This window comes from Sceloporus occidentalis, unplaced genomic scaffold (genome assembly GCF_023333645.1).
Source record: "Sceloporus occidentalis isolate IW3139 unplaced genomic scaffold, rSceOcc1.0.p SCAF_92, whole genome shotgun sequence".
Lineage (NCBI taxonomy): Eukaryota > Metazoa > Chordata > Lepidosauria > Squamata > Phrynosomatidae > Sceloporus > Sceloporus occidentalis.
The window spans coordinates 1644266-1669265 of record NW_028317072.1 but is presented as its reverse complement, the minus strand read 5'-3'; the positions used below and the strand labels follow the sequence as shown (position 1 = coordinate 1669265).

At 42.0% G+C, this 25000-nt stretch overlaps 1 protein-coding gene across 2 annotated transcripts in view; it reads left to right on the top strand.

Moving 5' to 3' along the window:
* The first annotated feature begins 2903 nt into the window (after window positions 1–2903).
* Window positions 2904–25000, top strand: part of CREBRF (CREB3 regulatory factor) — a 38577-nt gene continuing 16480 nt past the window's right edge. Inside the window, exons 1-2 of one of the 2 annotated variants that reach the window (XM_089496661.1) lie at window positions 2904–3019; window positions 22928–23124. In XM_089496661.1, the coding sequence (XP_089352787.1) occupies window positions 23011–23124 (114 nt within the window). In that variant the 5' untranslated portion in view covers window positions 2904–3019; window positions 22928–23010. Of the gene's footprint in view, window positions 3020–15097; window positions 19374–22927; window positions 23125–25000 lie in introns of those variants that run through there. The other variant, XM_089496660.1, reaches the window with a different exon arrangement.

Sequence of the window (25000 nt, the reverse complement as noted above, 5' to 3'; positions counted from 1 at the left end):
TGTTGTGTTTTTGGTTTTCATTACATTATGTTATATACACCAAAAAATGTGATAATTCATGTATGATTCTTGGTATGCTGTGGAGTTGTTTGAATGCCTCTGCATGTGGCAGTTTGGTGATCCCTTGAAGAGATGTAGCTAGAATTCTGTACTTCAGGGTGTTTTGTGTAATATAAGAAGTATCTAGTACTATAATTTCAATATCTCAACTTTTTTTTTTGGCCTGTTAATTTCCAAATCCCTTTTTTACTGAGAAAGATTGAATTAGTTTATAGATACCACTTAGTTTAACTAAAGCACACCAATTATGTTTACGTATGTGTAGAATAGACTTAATAAAATAATGTCCTAATTCTGTAGATTCAAAATGAGAAGACACTGTTGTCGAATATAAGTTTAAATTGATGGAAATCATTTAGATTACTTCAGTGTTCAAATGCGTTGCTTGAAATCTTTATTCTGACTGCAAAGTTAAGAATGCAAAATTGATTTTTTGGGAGCCATACCAATTTTGTGTGAAAATATCACATGGAGACTCTTGCATCTGTTAGATCTATTCATGAACAGAATCTTAGGATAAATGCATGACTCTTATTTGCAACTGCGTATTCAAAACGGCTCTGCAGAAAACCATGGTCTGAGATCACAGGAAAGTTCAGTGCAAGATGTTTGAAGATTTATTTACACATAAGTATTTATAAAATCAGTTGTTACAGTGCTGTAAGATCTGCTTCCACAACTGCCACTCTGCAAAAGTCATGTGGATGAAGAATGTGAAGGGTGTGCTCTGTTTATGAGCTCTCATCTTTTCAGAAGACACAGCCTTTGTCTGCTTAGGGAAATAGAAACAGTAAATAACATTCTATGGCCCTCCATATTTATATAGAGAGACAGAGAGAGAGAGACGCATGTTATATACTCTGTATGTATGTATGCCTGCATGTATGCATGCTTTCCAGCAAGCAAGAATGCAGTGCTTTTAATAGTCTGAATAGCAAGTTACTCAGAAGAAATATGAAGGTTGGAACAAGGAGTGGGTGAAGTGCAGCCCTGGGAGCGTCTGTGCCAGCTGTTTTTGTGGTCCAGACTCACCTGGACAACCCTTTTTCTGGCAAAAACTAAACTGCCCCTCGTGAATCATCCCAAAAGCCATTCTTTTCTTTAAAAAAGTAATAGCTCCCCATGCACAGGCAAAATACTCATTTCTTCTAAACCAGACATGGATTTCTATGCTTGCAGCTGGACATGCTGGAGTTGCCCACAGCTGATAACCTTCCAGTAGAAGAGCACATTAAGCCTTGAAGCACTGCATACATGGTTGGACTCTTGTGGTAAACTCTTGAGCTAAGAATGCTGAGAATAGCAGTACGGAAAGGGATCTTGTAGCTCCTTAGAGACGTAACTGAGCAAAAGAAGTTGTAGCAAAGGCTTTTGTAGACCATGCATCTGAGGAGGTATGTCTAATGAGTGAAGTGCGCATGCCTGGTCAAGTATTCGGAAAGGCAGTTTAAACAGTATCACACTCCACTGCTGTAGCGCTATTATCCCACTTAGTGACCAGGTGTCCTCCTTTTCCAGGACACGTCCTCCATTTCAACCTACTGTCCAGGAAGAGTTCCAAAATGTCTTCCGTTTTTAGCATGACCAAGAAGCATGAATCTACACTGATATGAGCATTGTTAGCTTTTATTTGGTCACATCCTCCACTTATTTTCATTTGTTTGAATGAACATTTTGGTGCCTCGTCCTCCTTTGCCGTGAGGCCATCTGCTCACCCTAAGAAGCATGGATTTACATTGACACCGAGTGTTTTTAGCTTTCCTTATGCCCGGTCCTCCATTTTCCTCGAGGTCTTCCTTTGCAGTTAGGATACTCGGTCACCCCTGGTGCCACTTTGAACTGCTGTGCCTGGCTCCTGTGGCAGCTGGGCATTTGCCCTTTAGGGATGGGCATTTTAAGAATTCTCAGGAAGACTTCTCTGGTGCCTCTGACCAAACTACAAACCACAGGAGGCAGCTACACCGGAATAGAGGTCTTTAAGCAGAGGCTGGATGGCCATCTGTCACAGGGGGTGCTTTGACTGAGAGTTCCTGCATGGCAGAAGGGGGTTGGACTGGATTCTATGCTTCTCTGAATAGTGCTGTAACAGTGTAGTGTGATACTGAAGCCAGCTTTGGTTCAAATGGAAGGAGAGAACCCATCTCCTCTTCTTAGCCGTGGCAGTCAAAGCGGTATCAAACGGGACTAATCCTCCAGTGCGCATGCACGCTTTGCCTTCTTGAGAACAGAACGTTCTGTCCCTTCTCCGCTCCCCCCCCCCTTTTCAGGAGGTCACGTGAGAGAAGGAAAGAGCAAAAAAGCACCACCCAGATTCCGGGGCCTCTGATTGGCCGCTCGGGCTGCCTGGCGCTCCTCTCGGCTTGGGCCCCGCCCTCTTTCTCCTCGGAAAGGCCACGTGATGGGGGCGAGTCACGCGATTTCCGGGAACCCGTCAGGAAGGGACATAAACAAAACAAACCCCAGAGCGGCATGGAGGGGCCGGGCCAGGGCCAAGGCAGCGGGAAGGAGAGAGGCAGCCTCGGAGGGAGAGGGGGCCCCCACTGAGGCGCCCGGCCTGGGCCTCGGAGGCAGGTAAGACAGGCACCGAGGGGGAAGGAGGAGGAGGAGGAGGAAGGAAGGAAAGAAGGGGAACTCGGCGGGGAAGGTGGGGGAGTCACATGCCTGGCTTGGCTGGGGAGAGCAAGGGAAAGGGGAGGAGAACGCCCAGGGAGTCCTCTTGGGAAGGGGCGCCTCAGCTCCTCCACCTCGTTGGGGTCTGTAGTGGGGGTGGGCCGGGCCCCTCTGTTTGGAGAAGGGAAGCCAGGCTGTGTGCGTGTCTTCTCCAGCGGAGGGCGTTGAACGGAGGGAGGGAGGGAGGGAGGGAGGAAAGTTGGTCTTCTTCCTTGCGAAGGGGGCGTGGAGGCAGCAGGAGAGCCCAGCAGCAGCAGCAGGAGGAAGGACGCTGTGCTGGCAAGGAAGGGTTAGTTGCACACGCCTAAGATCGCCCCCGAAGTCTTTGCAAGATGATGATGATGATGATGATGATGATTGTGAGCAGTTTGTGAGTGAGGGTGCCTTTAGCAATCCTAGGTTGCGTCCACACTGGAGACATAACCCGGTTTGGCACCGCTTTGGCTCTTCTTCTGGCCCAAGGCTATGGAGTTCTGGGAGATGGAGTCTGTGGTGGGCTGAGCCTCGAGCCAGAACAAGAGTTGAAGCGGGTTATGTCTCCAGTGTGGATGCAGCCCTGGCATGCAGGTGCAGGGCCACCGGAGGCCCTCCTAGCCAAGGAGTAAAAAGAGCTGGAGGCACTTACCCGGCCACGTTGAAACCCATGCTTCCTGATCGAAAGAAGACGGCGTTTTGAAGACGAAGTTGGGATATGTATATGCAGGGCCTGCGCTGGGGAAGGAAGATGGAGGAGCTGATGACGGAAGGTTGAGGTGGAGGACACGGGGAGAGGGGAAGGAGGACGTGGCTTAGATAAGGGCGAAACACTCATAGAAATATGGAACGAGTGCTTCTCGGTCGTTCTCATGATGGAGGACGTGACCAAACCAGAGCTGAAAGCACTCTCTCTGGGATACTGGAACCCATGCTGCACAAATGGAGGACGCTTTGGGATTCCTCCCGGACAGCAGAAGGTGGGGCCCATGGAGGCCGCGTCCTGGAGGAGGAGGAGGCATGTGAGAGGAAAGGGGGTGTGGTGCTGCTCCACGTCCGCCCGGGAGGGTTTCGTTTCCCCTAGGGCTGCAGGGAAACATGATGTTGCTGTTTGTGGTGGGCCTTTCCTACTCACTCAGGCGAGATTATCACAGGGCTTCCTCGGAGAGAGAGAGAGAGAGAGAGGGCTCCCTTCGCTTGCCAAGGTGTAGTAGGTGTGGCCATACTGTATGCACTGGGGGAGTTCCTTCTGCCTCCCGGGGCGTCTGTGTATATGGCTGCATCCACACTAGGGAAATAATCCGCTTTAACTCATGGGGCTCAAGGCTATGGAATCCTGGGAGTTGGAGTTTGTTGTGGGGCCCAGAGCGGAGCCCCACAACAAACTCCAACTCCTAGGATTCCATAGCAGAGTCAGACAAAGAGTCAAAGCGGTACCAAACCGGGTTATTTCCCCAGTGTGGATGCCTCGCTCCCTTCCACTTCGGAAGCCCCAGCGAAGTGGTTTGTTTACATGCCGCCTCAGCCTAGCTTGAGAAGAGGCCGCTGAGGAGCGAGAGTGATGGCGCGGAGGCCCAATCGCTGCGGGGCTTGGCGTCCCTTCAGCCAATGGGGTTGGAGAGGGGCGGGGTTTCGCTTTCAACTCGGCTGTGTTGGGTCTGGGACTCTGGGCGCTGCTTGTGGGGCGGCCATGTTGGATGGGAGGTGTGTTAGTGGGTCAGCCTGGCAGAAGGGGGGGGGGCGCCTCTGCCTTGTGTCTGTCAAGTGTATGGGGGGCTTAAGGGCTTGGGGGGCTACTGAGAGTGTGGAGGGGAAGTTAGTCTCACATCTGCTGCAAGATCCCTTCCCATGCATATATAAACACGCCTCAAAAGAAATGGTCCCAAGTCCAGGGAAGCTCATGCTACCAGCTTCTTTCTTCCACTTCAGCTCAAATGTGCTGCAAGAGGCTTCCTTTGCATCCTGATTTTCCAAACAAACACAGCCATGGCTTTTAATCCTACCACTTTTCTTGATGCGTAAAGTCATGCCAACTCTGTTGCTGTGCCCAGGGGCGAAAGAGCAGGCATGAGGGGAGCCAGAGCATTCAGTGCGGCTTGATTACCTTCATTGTTTTCCCTTCTGAGTTTAGAGAACACATTCTTAATATAGCCCTAAAGCACACTGCAGAAATAATCCAGTCAGAGACCACTTTAACTGCCCTGACTGAATGCTAGGGGATTCTGGGAACTGTAGTTTTCACAGATATTTAGCCTTCTCTGTCGTGCCACAATAAATTAAAATTCCCAGGATTCCCTAGCACTGAGCCAAGGCAGCTAAAGCGGTTTCAAACTGGATGATTTCTGCAGTGTGTTTAGGACTATAGTGTCAGTCTACTATCAACTCATTTGAGATGTGGTTCTGGAAAAGAGTGCTGAGAATACCACAGATGGCCAAAAAGACAAACCACTGGGTCCTAGAACAGATCAAGCCTGAACTCTCCCTGGAAGCAGGATCACTAAATTGAGACTCGTACTTTGGCCACGTCATGAGGAAAAATGCATCATTAGAAAAAACAAAGATAGAGGGTAGTAAAAAGAGAGGGAGACCACATGCCAAATGGGTAGGCTCAACCGGGGGACCACAGGCCAGAATTTGCATGACCTGAGCAGAGCAGTGGAGGACAGGGGTTTGGAAATGGCTCATCCACAGAGTTGCCATGAGTCAGGACTGACACGAGGACAGTTAAGAACAACTCCTATCTCTTACCATTATCCCAGGGTACAGCCTCTGTAGAAATAATGTAGTTTGATACAACTTTAACTGCCGTGGGTATATCCTACAGAATCCTGGGATTTGTAGTTTTGTGAGGCACAAGCACTCTTCGGCATAGAAGGCTAAAGACCTTGAATAACTACAAATCCTCCAATTCCACAGGATGGAGCTACAGCAGTTAAAATAGTGTCAAACTGCATTATTTCTACAATGTTGATGCACCCTTGGTACTAGAAACAGTTCCTTTTCAAATGAAAGTTTGTACGATTCACATTAGTTACCTATAGTATCCCTTTTCATTTCTAATATTTGGAAAGGGGCACAAGAAATGACTATGTTCACCTTTTCTAGTCAGAGTAGTTGCTCTCATTCCCTTCTCTGTATGGCTTGAGTTTGGTGGATCTCCTTGCATTGGGGGGTGAGGAGAGCCTGCCTTAGTTTGACAGAATTCAGATCATGTTGATTTAAAAAGCAAAATAAAACACTGCACAGGGTGCATTGTCCACACTTTATAAACATTTTCAACAGTAGATCACAGAGCTGGATTGCATAAATATAATAAAAAGTTGCTTGGCTCAATATTCTGTGGTGATGTAGACTGCTCAGTTTTCTCTGCTCCATGCAAGCAAGTAAAAAGCAGAAGACAGCACCTGCTGATTTCACTATGCCAGCAATGATGGAGGTGGTAGTTTTAAAACATAGGCTTGTTTGAGGTTCCCATTGATCCTTTGTTCTTCTTGTGATCTTCCTATCCAGCATGTGCTGTAGTCTTCTATGTGAAGATATCTGAAGAGTAGCTTGCCATATGGGACTTTTGGTGGCAGTCTTAGGTTCCTTGTGAGTTGAGCTAATCACTTTTATAGCTACAGTATTGATCCACTTGCCTTCCTCCCTTCCAATAATTGACCATTATTGTGCATAGAGCTACAGTTCCTAAATAAAAAATGGGAAGTTGAAAGTAGGGACCTCTCATTGCTTGTTCCTTTAATGAACTCTGTTATCTTTCCCTCTCACTGTTTTATTTTTAATATTTGCAACTGACTCTGTGGAGTACCATAGCATGTTGTTAGTTCTTTTTGTTATGTTTTTCTTGCTGTGAAATTAGGATTATTTATCATCTGTATTACAGCTCCCCCCACCCCCAGCCAACAGATGCAATATGATTAATAACACTTTTCCCTTGACATCGGAAGCTTTTGCATTTGTATAATTTTGTGACCACTGGCCAGAAACAGTTTGAGCATCAAACATATTTACAGTTCTTTGCCATGCACAAGTCTACAAAATTTGTATTTTACCAGTGCAAATGTAGTGCACCAGTCATAGACTGACCTACCACCGCTCTCCACCCTCACATTTTTGGGGGATTGTAAAATGCCTGTTATGAGAATGAATCAGAAGTTATGATGGCCTGCAATAATAGTTTCAGCACGAAATTGGAGAAAGCCAAGGGACTGCAGTCTTCCAAACTGTTTGCTTGTAACATGTGCATTTGGAGGCTATAGGAAGAAGGGACATTTCTGTAGGAATTTGGCCTCAAATTACTGCAAAAGCAAATAACGACCTCTTCTGTCTTTCATTTATAAATTTGTCATACAGACTACATTTTTTATTCTTGGTTTGGAAATAAGACAATATTTGAGGCAGTATTCTGGAAGACTAGACTGTGCTATTCTCTGTCGCTGTAATTTTGGGGGGTGAAAGATTGATTTAAATTTCCAAGAAGGCCCAGGAAGATGTGGGGGGGGGGGAGTCCTGCCCCTGGTGCCAGAAGGCCTTTATTTTGGGCACTTGGTCCCTAAAAGGTTCACCATCAGTGACCTAAAGTTTAGCAGGGCAAATACAGAATTATTTTCCCTCAAAAACTTTCTTTACAACATATAGTCAGTCCTTCATATCCATGAATTCTTTATACACAAATGTAATTATACATGGCTTGAAAGTATTCAAAAAGATATAAATTCCAGAAAGCAAACTTTGATTTTGTTTTTGTTTTTTAATAAGGAACATCATTTCACTTTGCCATTGTATATAATGAGACACAGTTTTTGGTATCTACGCGCGGTCCTGGAACTAAATCCCAGGAGATAGCAAGGGCCCCATCTAACGTTTTTCTTTTCAATCTTTCATGAGTACTTAAGATGGGTCTTAAATCTGCATTAACTAATAATTCTTGAATGGTTAATTTTAGAGTCCACTGTACATTCTCCATCATATTAATAATGTTCCCATTTATCCTATAAATGAAGCATGTAAGCATTGTTGTTTTTCTCATCTTGGTCTGTTGTCCCTCATATTGAAGTTGTAGTGAACTTGTGTCACGAACACCTCTGTAGGAATCTCTAGGTCCTACAGTGCAGCTCTGTGGTCAACATCTGCCAGGCATTGACCACAGAATTGCACTGGAGGAGCTACAAATGCCTAGTGACATGTTCTCTCTAGGAATGTCTAGGTCCTTCAGTGCACCTTTTGATTAAAGTTGACCATAGAGTTGTGCTGGAGGACCTAGATATTCCTAGAGAAAACACATTAATAAAATCCATGAATAATCAAATCCACAGAAGTCAAAGCCCCAAATGTGGAGGGATGACTGTATTGTATTGCCGAGAAAACTGTATGATATGATTGTCATAAGTTGGAAACGACTTGAAGGCACACAACAACAACAAATTATCAAAATCAGGCCTTTGCTATCTGCTTCCTCTGCAAACATTAGATCATACTTTGGTCATTTCCCACCTTGATTACTATAATCTTCCTTTGATTTGTCTTCCATTATCTCATTTTGTTGTTGTTAATTGCCCTCAAGTCAACCTTGACTCATAGTGACCTTGTGGATGAGACATCTACAAGACCCACCTAGTCCTCCACTGCTCTGCTAAAGTCTTGTGGATTCATTCCTGTGACTTCCCTTGTTGAGTCTAGCCATCTGACATGTGGTCTTCCTCTCATTCTGCTATACTCTACTTTTCCTAGCATCTCTATAGTTGGTTGCTGTAGTTTACCTTTCCTAGCATCACTGTCTTTTCTAATGAGTTGCGCCTTTTCATGATGTGTCCAAAGTAGAACAGCCTCATTTTGATCAACTTGGCTTCTAGGAGTATTTTAGGCTTGATCTGAGGGCACATTTGTTTGTATTTTTGACTGTCCATGGTATCCTCAGCATCCTTCTCTAGCTTTGTTGTTTGTTTTTAACTGACCTCTAGTTGACTTTGACTTTTGGCAACCCTGTGACCCTTCTACCTTTCCTTGCATTATAGTCTTTTCTAATAAGTTGTGCCTTTTCATGGGGTGGCCAAAGTACAACAGCCTCAGTTTTGTCAACTTTGCTTCCAGGGAGAGTTCAAGTTTGATCTGTGCTAGGACCCATTTATTTATCTTTTGGGCCATCCACAGTATCCTCAGCACTCTTCTCCAGCACCTCATCTCAGATAAGTTGATCTACTTTATGTCTGCTTTCTTAATTGTCCAGCACTCACATCCATATGTGATGGTGGGGGATACAGTGGCTTTGGCAGTTCTAACTTCAGTGCTCAGTTGTATGTCTTTACTCTTCAGGATTTTGTCTAATTCCTTCATGGCTGTCCTTCCCTTTCCTAGTTCTTTCTTCTCCAGCACCACATCTCTAGTATGTTGCTTTTCTTTCCATCTGCTTTCTTCACAGTCTGGCACTTACATCCGTACATTTTTTCAGCTTTCTACTAGGATTATCTTTTTGGCCCATCATGTTATCTTGTCAGTCCCCATTGATTTATCTTCATTAGTTGCCTACTGGTATTCCTTTTAGGCTTTAGTACAAGGTTCTTGTTTAACTTTAAAAGGCTACACTACCTAGCTCCCCCTGTCTTGTAGCCTTCATTTCTTCCTTAGGTCCTGCAATTTTATGCCTGTGAGTTCCTTAAGAGAATCTATCGGGTGGTCTTTCTCTCTTTCTACATCCCTCCACCTTTCCTAGCATTGTCTTTTCCAGTGAGTCATTCCTTCTCATGGTGTGACCAAAGTACAACAACCTCAACTTTATCATCTTGGCTTCCAGGGAGATTTCAGGCTTGATCTGTTCTAGGACCCATTTGTTCGTCTTTTTGGCTGTCCAGGGTGGCAGTATGTGAAAACAGTTGCCCCCCTGTTTTCACTACAGTGAAGAGAAGATTATTCCTTTAGAAGTAAGAAAGCTGTAGTGGATTTAACAGAAAGGCAGATTAATTAAGACCTCATGTCTGCTGTAGAAAACATTCCCAGCTATCTTGAAGAGATATATTTACTGGAGCTGATACTATTCAAATGGTATTTAGAATAGGTACATAGAAGTAACTGTTGAATTATGTCTGTGTCATGCTGTACTACATCTGTCATAGCACAACTATATAATAAAATGTACTGCCCATTTCAAAATGCCGGTTACCTTTCAATCCACATTTTCCCAGGGCAGTTCACAAATAAAAACAAATACAATATAAAATAACAACAATAATGAAATTTAAATTCCTTACCGTAAACCTCTAGCTTCTTTGTTCTTACTCTTACTTCAAACATAGCCAACTTCCTTAAAGTCCATTGTGTGTCCAACTGTGCTTGACTTTTGCTTTCCTGAGGATAACTGAAGCAGTGGCTGGAACTTCCTTGGTTCAGAGTATCATCCAAAACACACTGCAGAAATAATCTGTTTGAGACTGTTTGAACTGCCCTGGCTCAGTGCTAGGGAATTCTGGGAACTGTAGTTTTGTAGCCGCCTCTATCAAAGAGCTCTGGTGCCAAAACAAACTATAATTCCCAGGATTCCCTAGCATTGAGCTGGGGCAGTTAAACCAGTCTCAAACTAGATTATTTCTGCAGTGTGTTTTGGACTTATAACAATGCCACCCCACCACACACACTCAAGTTACTTTTTGTGCTACAGGATAGGGAACCTCTCCAGTAAATAGCACCAGGTTTGCCAGTAGCACCAGATCTTTTCCATGTGCCAGGGTTGGTGTATCGCAGATCTGTTTTTAAAGGGTCCCAACACAGTGAATCCCAAAATGCCATGGTCACTTCCACCCAAAGTTCCCACTATTTCCATATTATTGACCAGTTGCTGCTGGTTGGTGAGAATCAGGCCCAAGATAGTTGATCCACTTTTCACTTTTTCTAACTTCTGGAAGATGTAGCTGTCTGCAAGCCAAGTAAGGATTTATTAGACTTTACATTCTTGGTAGAATTTGACAGTTGGTGTGAGAACAATTGAAGTTGCTTTACTATTGGCTCTCTTCTTTTTTAATGTTAAGAATAATAATAGGATTTATTTATATACCACCCAATCACTGGGAATCCCAGCAGCTTATAACAGAGAGGATAATAGATGGTTCCCTGCCCTCAGGCTTACAATCTAAAAGACAGGACACAAAGGGAGAAGGGAATGGTGTGGGGGGAGGGAATCAGGTCCAGCAGTTATTCTCTCCCTCTGAGGCCTGGACCAAGGCAGATGCACTGGAGGGAGGGCTCATCTTCTTCCAGGCAGGCCTGGTGGAGCCAGCCTGCTTTCCTCTCCCTCAAGATGGTGGCTGAAGGGAGGGCTTGTCTCTCCATACTATCCAGTTTCTCCAGACAGCTTTTGATGATGCACAGCAAAATGGTCACCTATAATCAAATGATTAATTTTATTAAGCAGCAACACCCTCATATCCAAGGGTGTGTGCACAGCAGTTTGGGTTTCTTTATATGTGGAAATTGGTGACCAGTAGGCAGAAGAATATGTAAGGAAAGTTTTGGCTTCACTTTTCATCACCTGTCACACAGAATCAGTTCCGCTGACCATATTGTTTCTTGTGTGTAATCACAGGAATGAGACACTCCAATTTTCCCATTCTGATAAATACTAAATTTCCTTGAAACATCATGACAAAAATAGCAACAGCAGATGAAAGCAGTTAAAATGCATTTTAAAAAAAAAAGATCAAAACTAAAGCACAAAGTGAAAACAACTTGATCACTGAAGGTTATTTATTTCTAAACTGCATTATCTCCAGCCTTTTATTTCAAATTATGCTCTATTTGCATAATTCTTCAGCTGTTTCACTTTCATTTCTGTTTATTTTTTAAGTTTTTAAAGAGAAATAGCCAGTTTTGTAAGGATACAATGAAAGTTCAATTTGTTTCAGTAGTTTTATTTCTACAGTGTTTCTGCTGTTCAGAATGCTATACAGCAATTCTTGTGGCACCAAAGACAGTAAATCAGATTTCCCACACTGTAACTGCTGCAGGGACGTAGCCCGGGGGGGGGGGGGGGGGTTCTTGAGGTCCGGACCTCCCCTTCCATGAGAAAAATGAATGGTGTGTGCTGCAGCGCCGCCGCACCCAAGCCCCATTATAATGGTGGCACTTAGTCTGCCCCCCCTTCCTAAAATCCTAGCTACGTCCCTGACTGCTGGGAAGTTATTGTTCTGTATTGAAAGTAGTCTTACTTAATTCTCACTCATCGTGATGTGTTTATAAATATCAACACCTTGGATGGAGCTTGGGAGTAAACTGCCACTGGCTGGTTATGCCAGTTCATGCCACGTAAACCACCAAAGGTTTTAAAATTCACAGTAAGACTGTAAGAGGTGTGGTCACATGTCACTGTGTGCACCCATGTTCCATCTGTTGTAAGAATCACCACCTCTGTATTTGTGTTCATTCCTGATTTGTACTCGCATTACTTTTTCAGTCAGGCAAAAAAAGACAGACCATAGCGGGATGCTCCCATCAGTGTTCCGTGATTTGGCTAAGATTTTCAGATTGTTTTGTCCCAAGAGCAATGCTATGGACTTTGGGTGTAGTAAGGCCTCTGGCTCCTAGGAACACAGCCTGAACAAAAGACTTGTCCACAAATTTCTTACGTTTTTAAAAGCTTTACTGGTTATAAACACAAAAATATGAAACTGATCTCCTTTTTCTCAATAGTCCTTCTTAAATACCTTGCTCTTTGTTCTTGGTGGGTTTTATCTTTCTTCTTCTGTGGACTTATCTTTGTCAAAGGAAAATACTCTCTCCAGGTCTGACTTGGCTGAAATCTTACTACACAACTGAAACTAGCTAGAGGGAGACAGTAGAAGACCCTGGGATTTCCCACAATCCTTGCCTTTCTTAAAGCTGTAGATCTCTATTTCCCCTCTTAAACTGATACAGTGCGCCCGCGCCATACGCGGCCTTGTGCATACGCGCTCAAGCCGTGGGGCGGAAGGGGCGGCGCGTCCCATTCAATTGAGCCAATGGGGCTCGAGCATAGGCGGAATTCGCCTTACGCGGAGGGATCCGGAACGGATCCCCCGCGTAAGGTGAGGATGGACTACAAGAAAGCCTAATATAATCTCAACTAAATACATGTCTCAAGAGCATCAAAGATGCTCTGGAGACATGACACAGATGAAGTCTGGATTTTGGAGTGTATTGTACAGTATTTCAGAATTCTGGATAAGGGATACTCAGCCTGTACAAGAATACTCTTAAATCCATAGTACCAATAATGGGCACAGGTATACCTGGCTGGAATGAACATATGAATATTTGTGTGCATTGAAGAACACATGTTCATTTTACGTAATCTGTAAGCATAGTTCTCTGCAGCTTGCTTGGAACTCAGCCTTTTTTGTCTCTAAGAAGCTGCCTTAGGAAATTGTGGAGGAAATATTGGAGGTGGAAAGGCAGTTCTGAAGGGGAGTTGAAGTTCAGGGAGAAGAAAGACATTGAGAAGGATAAAGTAAAGTAAAAACAAAAACAAACCAGCAATAACTGAACTAAAAGAGCTGTCTAGAGCAATGCTTGTTAAGCTGTGTGATGTCGGGGACTGGCAGTTCTTTTCCCATCCAAGGACCCTTACCATATTTCTTCCTATAGGCTGCAACTGTTTCTTCTGTAGAAACTCTTGGGATCAGCAGCTAAGGGAACCAGCATCAATCCACGACCACCAGTTTAATGGGGTTCTTAGATGAAGTTGTTTATCTAAATCCATTTCAGTCTGGTTCAAGGCTGGATGTGGAACAGAGACAGCTTTGGTTGCCATTGTGGGTTATCTGTGTAGAGAACTGCATAGGGGTGTGTGTCCCTGTTGGTTTTGCTGGACCTTTCAGAGATTTTCAATACCATTGACTGTCTTCTAGGCTGCTTTTCTGGGATGGAACATCAGGGCAATGTTCTGCAGTGGTTCCACTCCTTCTTGGAGGGGCAAACTCAGAAAGAAGAGCTAGAGATTTCTGCATGGCCCATGGCCATTCGCCTGCAGGCTATTCAACATCTACATGCAACTGCTCGGGGAGGTTATCCAAAGTTTTGGAGTTGGATGTCACTAATATGCTGATGAAACCCAGCTTTATTTCTCCTTTCCATCCAATTCCAAGGAAGCTGTCTATGTACTAAATCACAGTCTGCTCTCAGTAATGGACTAGATAAAGGCAAACAAGGCAGATCAGGGGATTGGGATTGAGCCTGTCTCCCTGAAATCTCAAGTTCACAGCTTGGGTGTGTTGCTGGACTCAGATCTGAGCCTGAATGCCCAGTTTTCAGCAGTGTCCAAAAGTGCATTTGCACAGGTAAAACTTGTTCACCAGATGTTCCCATTTCTTGAGAAGTCAGATCTGGCTACAGTGACACATTCCTTGATCACATCCCATTTGGACTACTGCAATGAACTTCACATGGATCTGCATTTGGGAACTGTTTGGAAACTTCATTGGGTGCAAAATGGTCCAGCAGGTTGCTGACTGGTAGGTTACAGGGAGCACATGACACACATGCACATGGTTCAAACAACTCCGCTTGCTGCTGATCCAGTTCTGTGCAAAAGTGCTGGCTTTTGACCCACATGGCTTGGGTCCATACGATTTGAGCCTGCCCATGCTTTTAAGATTTGTGGGGGAAGGCTGTCTCAGTCCGAACACCATCCCCGGTACATCTGGTGAAGACATAAGACAAAGTTTTCTTGGTGGCTACTGCCAAGTTGTGGAACTCACTTTCCTGTCTTTCTGCTATCTGGTAGTTAAAAACTTTTATTTAAGGAGCCAATTGGTGGTAGAAAATAGTTTTTAATTGGGAAGGGATGTATTTTTAATTTTATTATATTTTAAAGTCCTTTAAATCTTGTTTTATCTTGTGTTTTTAACTTTGTTTTAGCTCAAAGCTAGTTAAACTGTATTTTAATTTTTGTATGAATAGGGTGTGTTGTTGTTTTTTTTTTAAAAGTTATGTTTTTAAGGTGTTGTGTGCCACCTAGAGTCCTGTACTGGGAGAAGTATGGGATAAAAATGAATTAAATAAACAAACATTTAAAATGATCGGTGGACATTACATATCTATTATATGCTCATTCTTGGCTTTGATAATTTAGGATTGGGAATTAGGAATTCTGTCTTTAAATCATCTTGTCAAAGGAAACTGGCTGCTTATGTAATATGCGGAAGCAAAGTATAACTGTGTGACCATTGAGTTACTTGGCATAAATTCTTGCAGAAGGACACATATTTATAATGTGAAACAGTTTTCATAATCTGGCACCAAGGTTTTGAATGCCAAAGTTGTTTGTCAAAGCTATTAATAGAGCACATGATTCTTTTGTGCATTTGAAGTCTGCTTTGACTCTATAAAGTATTCAGTACACCAGGCAGCAGACAGAAAAAGAGACCTTTCTATAAATACAACTATCATTTTAAAAAGCCATCTCATTTAAGAGAATAAAATACAGAAAGTGACCAGAGAGGGTGGAACTTGCTTGGTCTGTTAGAGCATCTATAGTTTTTAGTAACAAATCCTCATAGTCCTCTGTGACTTCAAAAAGAAGAAAAAGGAAGTCTTCCAAGAATAAATCAGCTAAATGCAATTTGTGGTTGTTGCTATTCTTTCAAGACAGAAGTGGAAGGCAAACTGACCAGTGGATGGATTAGGGTGCTGCTGCTGCGTTCAGCAATTGGAGTATTGTAGGGGATTGAGCAGAGTGATGGGACAGTTCAAAGCAAAGAGATATGATATACTGTTTAAGGTTAAATCTATGCAGACATAGACAAATTGGCAAGAAAATGTGGACTTGTACAGACAGGGTCAACAGAGAGTGAATGATCAGTATCTTCCATAGTTGTGCGGATGAGTTGTTCAATACCGTGACCCCAATCTGCCTTCAACTTGGTTGAAAAAGGAGCAAGATCCGTTCCTTTTTCGGCCAGGGAAAGCCAGCCCCACCACGGACCCGTGGCAACTTCATGACGCTCTGGCGGCATGCAATGTATAAACGCTGTGCTGCTAGAGAGTCATAAAGCCTCCTTCGTCTGGGTAGCCACCTGATGTCCAGGCAGCTTCATGACGTGCAGCTTCAAAATGCTGCACTCCCAAACCACCCAGACAGCGGCTTAAAAGGCTGTCTGTTCAGGCCTGTGCTGTTAAATGCAAATGCAGTTAATGTGTATCGTTGTGTAAATTGCATCTACAAGGGCACCAGGACTTGTAACTACGGCACGTTCCAGACACACAAAAAGTACATACTAGGGTTAGAAAAGGCGTCCTTTCCAGATGCCCTAACCCTTGTATGTACCTAGTACGTACAAAATGGCGGCACCCATTCTACATGGGCACCGCCATTGGGATGTCACTTCCACACCGCTCCAGGGCACCCTTTCCGTGGCGCTGGATGGAGCTCCAAAACGGAGCTCCTTCCAGGTTTGTGTCGCTGGGCGCAGCCTTTACACGGCTGCACTAGCGACACAAAAGAGAAAGGGGCCAAGTGGCCCCTTTCTCTTCGTCCCTGCCGCTGTCGGGTGTCCTTGGGGGCATGAAGCCCCAAGGACACCCCTTTCCAGGCTGCGGGGAAGCGGCCTTTTGCCGCTTCCCCACGGCCTGGAAAGCGGCGGATCGGGGCCTCAGAGGCTGCCGCTGTGGCAGCTAAGACCCCGATCCAGTGGGGAAAGGAGCGGGAACAGGCTGCCCCAAAAGGGCGTTCTGTAAACCGCCTACATAAATCTGTGTGTGTTAATTCTGTTGAGCAATTAGCATTTCATCTCATTTAGCCCTGATGATATCTTCTGATAAGGAGGACATTGAAAAAAATGAATTGGCATGTTTGTCCTATATATTTTGTTCTTAGTCTGTGAATTTGCAAAAGGAAAGGTCATTTTATTCTCAGTCCCTTTTTCTGTTTTACAGACATAGTCAAAAAGTTGACTAGAATGGACCCTGTTGAATGCTAAGAAGTAGGCTATAGTTGGTTGTCTCCTAATCAACAGATTTTGTTAACTATTGGCTAAACAACAATGGGGAATGGCACATGTACAATATTTATACTGGAAAAATTCCCTGGGTCAAGTATTTGGGTAAGATGTATACCCAGTATGTCTTCTTGGGTTGTCTTTCTCTGAAAGCAAGATATCACTTGTTCTAGGCTGATGGGTGATATGCACAGAGCAGTAGTCTGCTTTTGCCACTCCAGTTACATGTTGTGAGAAAACAATAACACTATTATCCAGAAATTGAGCTGCATGGCTTAAAGGTATCACTAATTGTTGTGAAAACCTTAAAAGACTACTGCGTTGAAAGGGTATATGATCATTTATTTGCAGGTAGTTTATTTTCCAGCTCTATTCTGATTGGGAACAATATGAAAATAGAGGGGGGGGAATTAAAGAATTTAGTAGGAAAGAAATTAAAGAAATTGAAAACCCATTTATGAAAAATATGTTAGAAATTAGAATAAATATAAAAAAGATTAATGAATGAAAACTCAATGATAACACCAATAATAATGGAAAATCTTTCCCCAAAATTTAAAAGATTTATTAGATAAAGAATTAAAGAAAAGGAAAATAGATAAAATAGAAAATTGGATGGAGTTAAAAATAGGAAAAGAAAATATAAAAGAAAAGCTTAGGGGAATAAATATGTCCTGGTTACATTTTATGCAAATAGAACAATGGTTTAAAAAATGGAAGAAAAAAATATAGAAAAACACAATTTGATCAAATAATCCAGAAAGGAAGAGAAATGGAGGAAAATGAAAATATGAAAGGTATAACTATAGTAAAATTTATAAAGTATTAATGGAGAATAAGAGGGAAAAAATAAACCAAATTATTTTAAAAGAAATATGGGAAGATGAATTAGGATGTAAAATTTGTGATGATGAATGGAATAAGTTTTGGGAACAAAGACATTTGAAAAATTTATTGGTGCAAATTAAGGAAAATTAATATAAATTGATTTGGAAATGGTATTTGACACCAGTGAGACTACATAATATAAACAAAGATAATTCAAAATATTGCTGGAGAGGCTGTCGGGAAGTAGGATCATATGTACATATGTGATGGCAATGTAAATATGTACAAAATTTTGGGAAATAGTAATATTAGAGATAGAAAATATTATGAAAGTAAAGATAGAAAACCAAATATAGTATTGTTATCAATATACAATGAAGTAGAATGGAAAAATGAAGAAAAAACCTTGTAACAAATTTGTTTACTGCTGCAAGATTAATAATAGCAAGAAATTGGAAAACAAAAATAAATGTGAAATTGGAGGAATGGTATAAAGAAGTCTGGAAGTTACCGTATATACTCGACTATAAGTCGATCTCATGTTTAAATCGAGGGTAGATTTTGGGGCCAAAATTATGGGTTTTGATATAACCCATATATAATTTGAGGGTAAAACTTGGGGGCATATAGCAAAGGATCTAAAGGATGGAGCAAGGCAAAACAATGTCAAAGAACTTATAAAATTCCAGCAGACATAACTGTTTGTGCTCATACTAAAGGCTGGATGGATGAGAGAATAGAGGGGGGTCACTGCTTCCAGGACAGATTATTCTTTTGCTTTTCACCAGGGAATGGTTCCTTTTTAAAATAAGAGTTAAAGTATAGTACTTTATAGACCCATAGATAAGTCGACTCAGGTATTTGGGGTCAATTTTTGACCAAAAATTCTAGACTTATACATGAGTATATACAGTAGCAATTAATGACAAATTAACATATAAATTGAAAGTAAAAAAAGATTATGGAAAAGAAATGATTTTGATGAAATATGAAAAAAAATTATTGAAAATGTACTAAGAAAAGAAGGTGGGAAATTACCTCCACAGGAGGAGTTAAAATTTTGGATGGAGTATAAAGAAGGGAATGGCTCTGGGGCTGGGGTGCACTGAGGTGATATTTAGGTTTTATAAATAAATAAATAAGATGCAGAAGTACATGTATGTATGGAAAGAATATTAAATTGGTTTTGTTTTGTAAAATTTCAAAAAACATTAATTAAAAAAAAACAAAGGCATACATCTTTGCCTTAAAAGGTGGTGGGATCTCCTTCTTCGGATGTCTTCAAGAAGATGCTTTAGCTCAGGGGTAGGCAACCTTTTTGAGCCGGGGGCCGGGTTGCTGTCCCTCAGACAACTGAGGGGCCGAAGCCAAAAAATAAATAATTAAATACTTTTAAAAAATTAAATAAATAAATAAACCAGGATAAATGTAGGACAAAATTTTCAAATGGAGGATACTTTTATAAAAATGGAGGACATGCGAAAAATTTTGCTGATAAGATAAATGAATGTTTCTGAGGCTTCTATAGACAATTGCCCCCCTTGCCCGCCTCCTCCTGATAGGCCAAAGGCCCCTACCCCTGCTTTAGCTGGAGATCTTGCAAAAGCAGGAAGTTGAACCCATGAGGAATTCTTACAGTGCTGTCAGATGAGGTCTCAAAATGATGTCCAGCATCCTTTAGCTTAGATATTCCATTTTACCCTTTTCTTGGAAAGTCTGACATAGTGAGGCATGTAGATCAAGTGTTATTAAATAGAAACAGAAGACTAAGTCTAGTTAGGGGAGTGGATCCAATGAATCGGTGGGGCTTTTGTTAACAGTTTGTCCCATTGACTGATTGAGTTTCCTCTGGTTGGAACTAACCATTGGATTTAGTCCAGAATGGTAGGTGTGCTAATTTTCATTTATCAATATATGCAGTCTTTATTCTAGCAGATGATTTGTTCAATTTTGTAACAATTGTTTTCTCTACCTCGATGCATGAAAAACAAAGAGTACTTATTTTAATCAAATCTGTTCAATTGCAAGCTTTTGCTTCTGGAGTAGTTAATGAACAAGCCTTTTTTTGCAAATCAGTGTGAAATGCCACAACAGTGAAAGGGTTATTCTGTAGATGTTCCTTTGCACAATCTTGCTGATTGTATTATATTGAATGTTTCTTGTCAGAAACCCTAAAGATCAGATTTGCCAGAATAAAACTGCACTAGCTGGAAGCACCAGGACAAAGATTTATTGCTTTAAGTGGTTGATGTATTACATTGGCTCTAAAAGAATAAATTTATTGAAAACACATAGTGTAATTGGAATTCTATCTTGTTCAGTAATTATTGTAATGTAATGTTTGGAATGCTTATTGAGCTTATAGTACAGAACAACTATTTCTGCTGCAGTGCAAAGCTATAATTTTCTTCAGTACTGTAGTCCTAAACACTTTGCAGGCTAAATTATTCTGGCAAAGGTTTTTTTTAATAGTTAATCATTATAATAAAGACTATACAGACATAGATATTAAAATAACAGCAACAGATTGTTCAGGTAGAACAGTCAAAATTAATTAAAAGATGAAATATTAAAATATAAGCAGGTAAAACAATGAAAGGACTGTAAATTTTTTTATTTACTTATGGCACTTACATCTTTTCTTACTCCCAAAATGGAATCCTCTGTAACTCATTAAAATCATCTTTAGACTATATGGAAGTAAGGTATACTTGTTAGGGTAGTAAATTTCAGATGTATGCCATATATTTTTGAAAAATAAAATCTGGAGGCACACTTCTACTCCTGCAATTCAACAGGTTTTGTCTTTAATACATGGAACCAAAAGAACTGTCCATGCTGTTATAGTTCTGTATAGTTCCAGCAGACACTATTGGAAAGGAAACCAACTCCAAGCAGTTAGTTGCTTGTATAGAACTGGGTTAGAAATTGTGAAGCCCTCTGTATGTTGTTGAACTGCAGCTCCTAGCAGCCCCAGCCAGCATATCCAATGGTGAGGATTGCTGAGAATTGTAGTTCAACATCATCTGCAAGGCTGCATGATTCTCACTCTTTGTGTACAACAACCATGGAGAACCTTTCCAATAGGTGGGTTCTTTGGGGTTCACAGGAGCACTTAATGTTTTTGATTTGGTAATAAACTGTTGGTTGTCCGACCGAACCCAAAGGGTGCTCAACAATGGCTCCTTTTCATCCTGGAGAGAAGTGACCAGTGGGGCCAGTGCTATTCAACATCTTTATCAATGATTGGAAGAGAGAATTAGGGGCATACTTATCAAATTTGCAGATGACACCAAATTAGGAAGAGTAGCTAACACCCCAGAGGACAGGATCAAAATTCAAAATGACTTGAATTAACTGGAAATCTGGGCCAAAGCTAACAAAATTATATTCAACACAAAAAAAGTAAGGTACTGCACTTAGGGCAGAAAATCGAAATGCATAGATATAGGATGGGTGACACTTGGCTTAAGGAGACTACAAGTGAAAGGGATCTAAGAGTCCACGTAGACCACAAGTTGAACATGAGTCAACAGTGTAATGAGGCAGCTTGAAAGGCCAATGCGATTTTAGGCTGCACCAATAGAAGTATAGTGTCTAGATCAAGGGAAGTAATAGTGCCACTATATTCTGCTTTGGTCAGGCCCCACCTGGAATACTGTGTCCAGTTCTGGGCACCACAATTCAGAAAGGACATTGAGAAACTGGAGCATGTCCAAAGGAGGGCGACTAAAATGTTGAAGGGGCTGGAAACCATACCCTATGAGGAACTATTTAGGGAGCTGGGGGATGTTTAGCCTGACGAAGAGGCGGTTAAGAGGTGGTATGATAGCCCTGTTTAAATATTTGAAGGGATGTCATATTGAGGAGGGAGCAAGCTTGTTTTCTGCTGCTCCAGAGAACAGGACCTGGAACAATGGATGCAAGCTACAGGAAAAGAGATTCCACCTTAGCCTTAGGAGGAACTTTCTGACAGTAAGAGCTGTTCAACAGTGGAACACACTCCCTCGGAGAGTGGTGGAGTCTCCTTCCTTGGAGGTCTTTAAACAGAGGCTGGATGGCCATCTGTCGGGAATGCTTTGATTGAGAGTTCCTGCATGGCAGGGGGTTGGACTGGATGGCCTTTGTGGCACAGCTGGTGAGGCAAGGGAGAGAGAGAGAGAGAGTATGCCAATGCTTGTACCCCGTTTTGCAAGCCATGAACCTTGGAAATCCTGTGAGTGAAGGGGAGAGAATGAGAATGTGTGCAGAGGTTTATTTCCCCATTTTCCATGCTGAGACTGTGATCCTTGGGAGAGGTCCAGAGAGGGAGAAGGAGGGAGGGAAGTAATGCTTTGTTTCCTCCCTTAGGTCTTTTGTAACATGCCCCAGTGTTTGACCCTCGACTTATCCACGGATCATATCGAAATCCATGATTTTGGCCCCCAAAACTGCCCTTGACTTATACATGAGGTTGACTTATACACGAGTATATACAATAGTATCAACTAGATTTTTTCAAATATATATCAATTTAAAAATGAGATTTTTTTAAAAAAAAAAGTCATTTGGTTTAAACTTGCCAACCCTGTAAAAATGACCTTTGGTGTTCCAGTACTAACCCACCTCAGTTGTCAGATAATAATAATAATAATAATAATAATAATAATAATAATAATAATAAATTTTATTTATATACCGCCTTTCCAAAGGATATTGTCCTGTTCCCTCAAACAACACCCCTTGTGTCTGTAAATACTTTGAGCTGTATCCCAGACCATTGGCAAATATTCGTTGTTGTAAAGCAGACATGAAAGCCATATGGCCCATGGGTGTACATTGACCGCTTCTGATGCCCTCCTCAGTTCCCAGCTTTTCAGACTAAAAACATTCTCTTCTTTGTTGTAATCTCTGTCAATCACACAAATGGGATTTCCTGCACAGAGACATTCAGAACCTTGTAGAATCACTAGGGAAGACTTTTTGGTGGTAGCTCCACCCACCCCTCCTCAAAAAGATGTAACTTCCAGTCACCCAAAACAGTGACCATAGAGGTTGCAGGATAGTCTTCTGTGCTGTGGAGCATATTGTCCAACTTTGATGTAAAGCCTCTGGCACAACCCAAGTTCCCATGTTACCTTATAATTAAGTTTAATAACATGTATTTGAAGCATACGTCCTTTCCTTCTTTGCTCCCATTTGTCCACCATTTCTCAGATTTTCCTCCATCTTTCCTGCTTTGATTTTTAGATTGTAAACAGCTTAAGATAAGGATTGTATCAAACAAATAATAAATCTACAGAACAACAATTCATCTAAGACTTGTCTTATTGCATGGTTTCAGCATTCGTTATATTGGTCTTAAATGGCAGAAAGTCTACTTGAGAAATTGTTCAGAAATTCTCAAGCAAAAAATCCTTATTTCACAGACGTGTAAATATTGGTTTTCATCCATGCAGAAAGTCTCCAGAGCCAGAAGAGTTCCATGTAGTCAAAGTGAAGCTTTTTCTAGGAGAAGAAAAACCCTGTGACGCTCCATTGCATGAATTATATGCTGCCTGTTTACCCTGAAGAAAAGCTGGAACGAAATTTGCAAGCAAACAAAACACAGCATTTGGACTTGGACTTGGTAGATCTGGGCGTGGAAATGCCTCAGGTAAGTACCCACTATTCATAAAACAAGCACCTAGTACATTTTTATTAATCATTGGTTTGAGTGAGTTGAAATGGAAACATGAAAAACTTGTTTGTTTGTGCAGTTTTAAAACAGTTTAAACACCACATTAATACAACACGTTAATAATGTTAAATCCTTAAAAATACTAAACTAAAAATATGAAACCATTAAAAACATATCCAAGCAAACATCTCAATAAGAAGCTTCCTTGGGTACAATATTGAAAGCCTGGTGGCAAAAGGAGAGAAGAGAGGGCCAGCTTAGCCTTGCACGGAAGGGAGTTCCAATGGGTGGGAGTAGTGACTGAAGGCTCTCTCTTGCGCCTTCACCAAACAAACCAGTTATGGTGGCAGGGCTAAGGGAAACCCTTCTCCTGAGGATCTTATGGTTGTGACAGGTTCATATGGGGGGAAATGGTCTCTCAGTCTGGACTTAAGCCATATAAAATTTTATAGGTCATGACCAGCACCTTGAATTGTGCCCAGAAACAAGCCAATAGCCAGTGAAGCTTTTTTTACAAGCGAGTTATATGCGCCCTATGACTGACCTCACCAATATTTTGGCTGCAGCTTTTTGGACCTGCTGAAGTTTCCAAGGCAACCCCATGTAGAGTGCATTACAGTAGTCCAAATGAGATGTACTTAAGGCATAGCCAGATCTGATATCCCAAGGAGTGGGTGCAGCTAGCACACTAGTTTAAGTATGAAAATACACTCTTGGCCATCACTAAAATCTGGACATTCAGGCTCAGAGTTGAGTCCAAGAGAACATGCATGCTGTGAGCCTGAGATTTCAGGGTGTGTGTGACCCTTTGCCAGGCAGAGTTCCTATTCCCTGATCTGCCATTCGTCTGACCAGGAACATCTCTGTCTTGTCTGGATTCATTTCAGTTTGTTTGCCTTCATCCAGTCCATTACTGACAACAGACATTGGTTCAGTACCAAGACAATTTTCTTGGAATCAGGTGGGAAGTTAGAGTTGGGTGTCATCACTAGACTCAACACTATGGATGTAGCTTGGATACCAACCAATAATTATTCAAAATGGTGGGATCTTTTTATGTCACACCCTCACCACAGCCTCTTTTAGGCAGGATGGAAACTTCACTTGCTGCAGTGAGGCATTTACCACTCCCCTTATCCATTTGGCCAGTCCCTCTAGCTGCTTTCAAGAGCCGAGAAGGTCCGGTATACATGTGGCTCTCACTTCTCCAAGGATCTTGTCCACATCAAGCTGCACAAATTGAAACTTATTCAATAATAAAGGACAAGCAGGCACCAAAAGAGCAAGTAGTTCATGTAGTGCTGGTGTGGTGGCTGCACAATGCAGAATTTGTCAGCTGAGATGCTGCAAGGTGAACTGACCTTGCAACTTAACATAAAACAACAGTATTTAAAGTGTCAAGTGTTACATTTAAGGTATGGTCAGGGAATCTTTTTCAGCCTATGGACTGAAGCCCAGTTTGTGAAGAGAATTTAGCGCATGGGCTGAAGCAAAGTGGGCAGGGTCAGGTGTACATCTTACCACTTTGCTCCATTGCAACAATTTTAAGACATGAAAACCATCACCATGCATGTCTTCTCCCGTTCAGTGGGTTCTTAAAGCTCCTTAATTTTGAAGGAACAAACTGCAGTGTGATATGAAAGGTTGCATTCAGTGATGGAAAATCTTTCTAAACCAGTTGCTCTCAAATGTATGTGCCTAGGTACTGTTGGGCTGCAACTCCAAGAATCTCTGACCATTGGTCCTGCTGGCCAGGGCTTCTGAGAAGTAAAATCATTCAACATCCGGAGACACAAGTTTGGGAACCACTATTTTAAACAAGCATCTGTTATTGTAGCATTTTTTTATTACA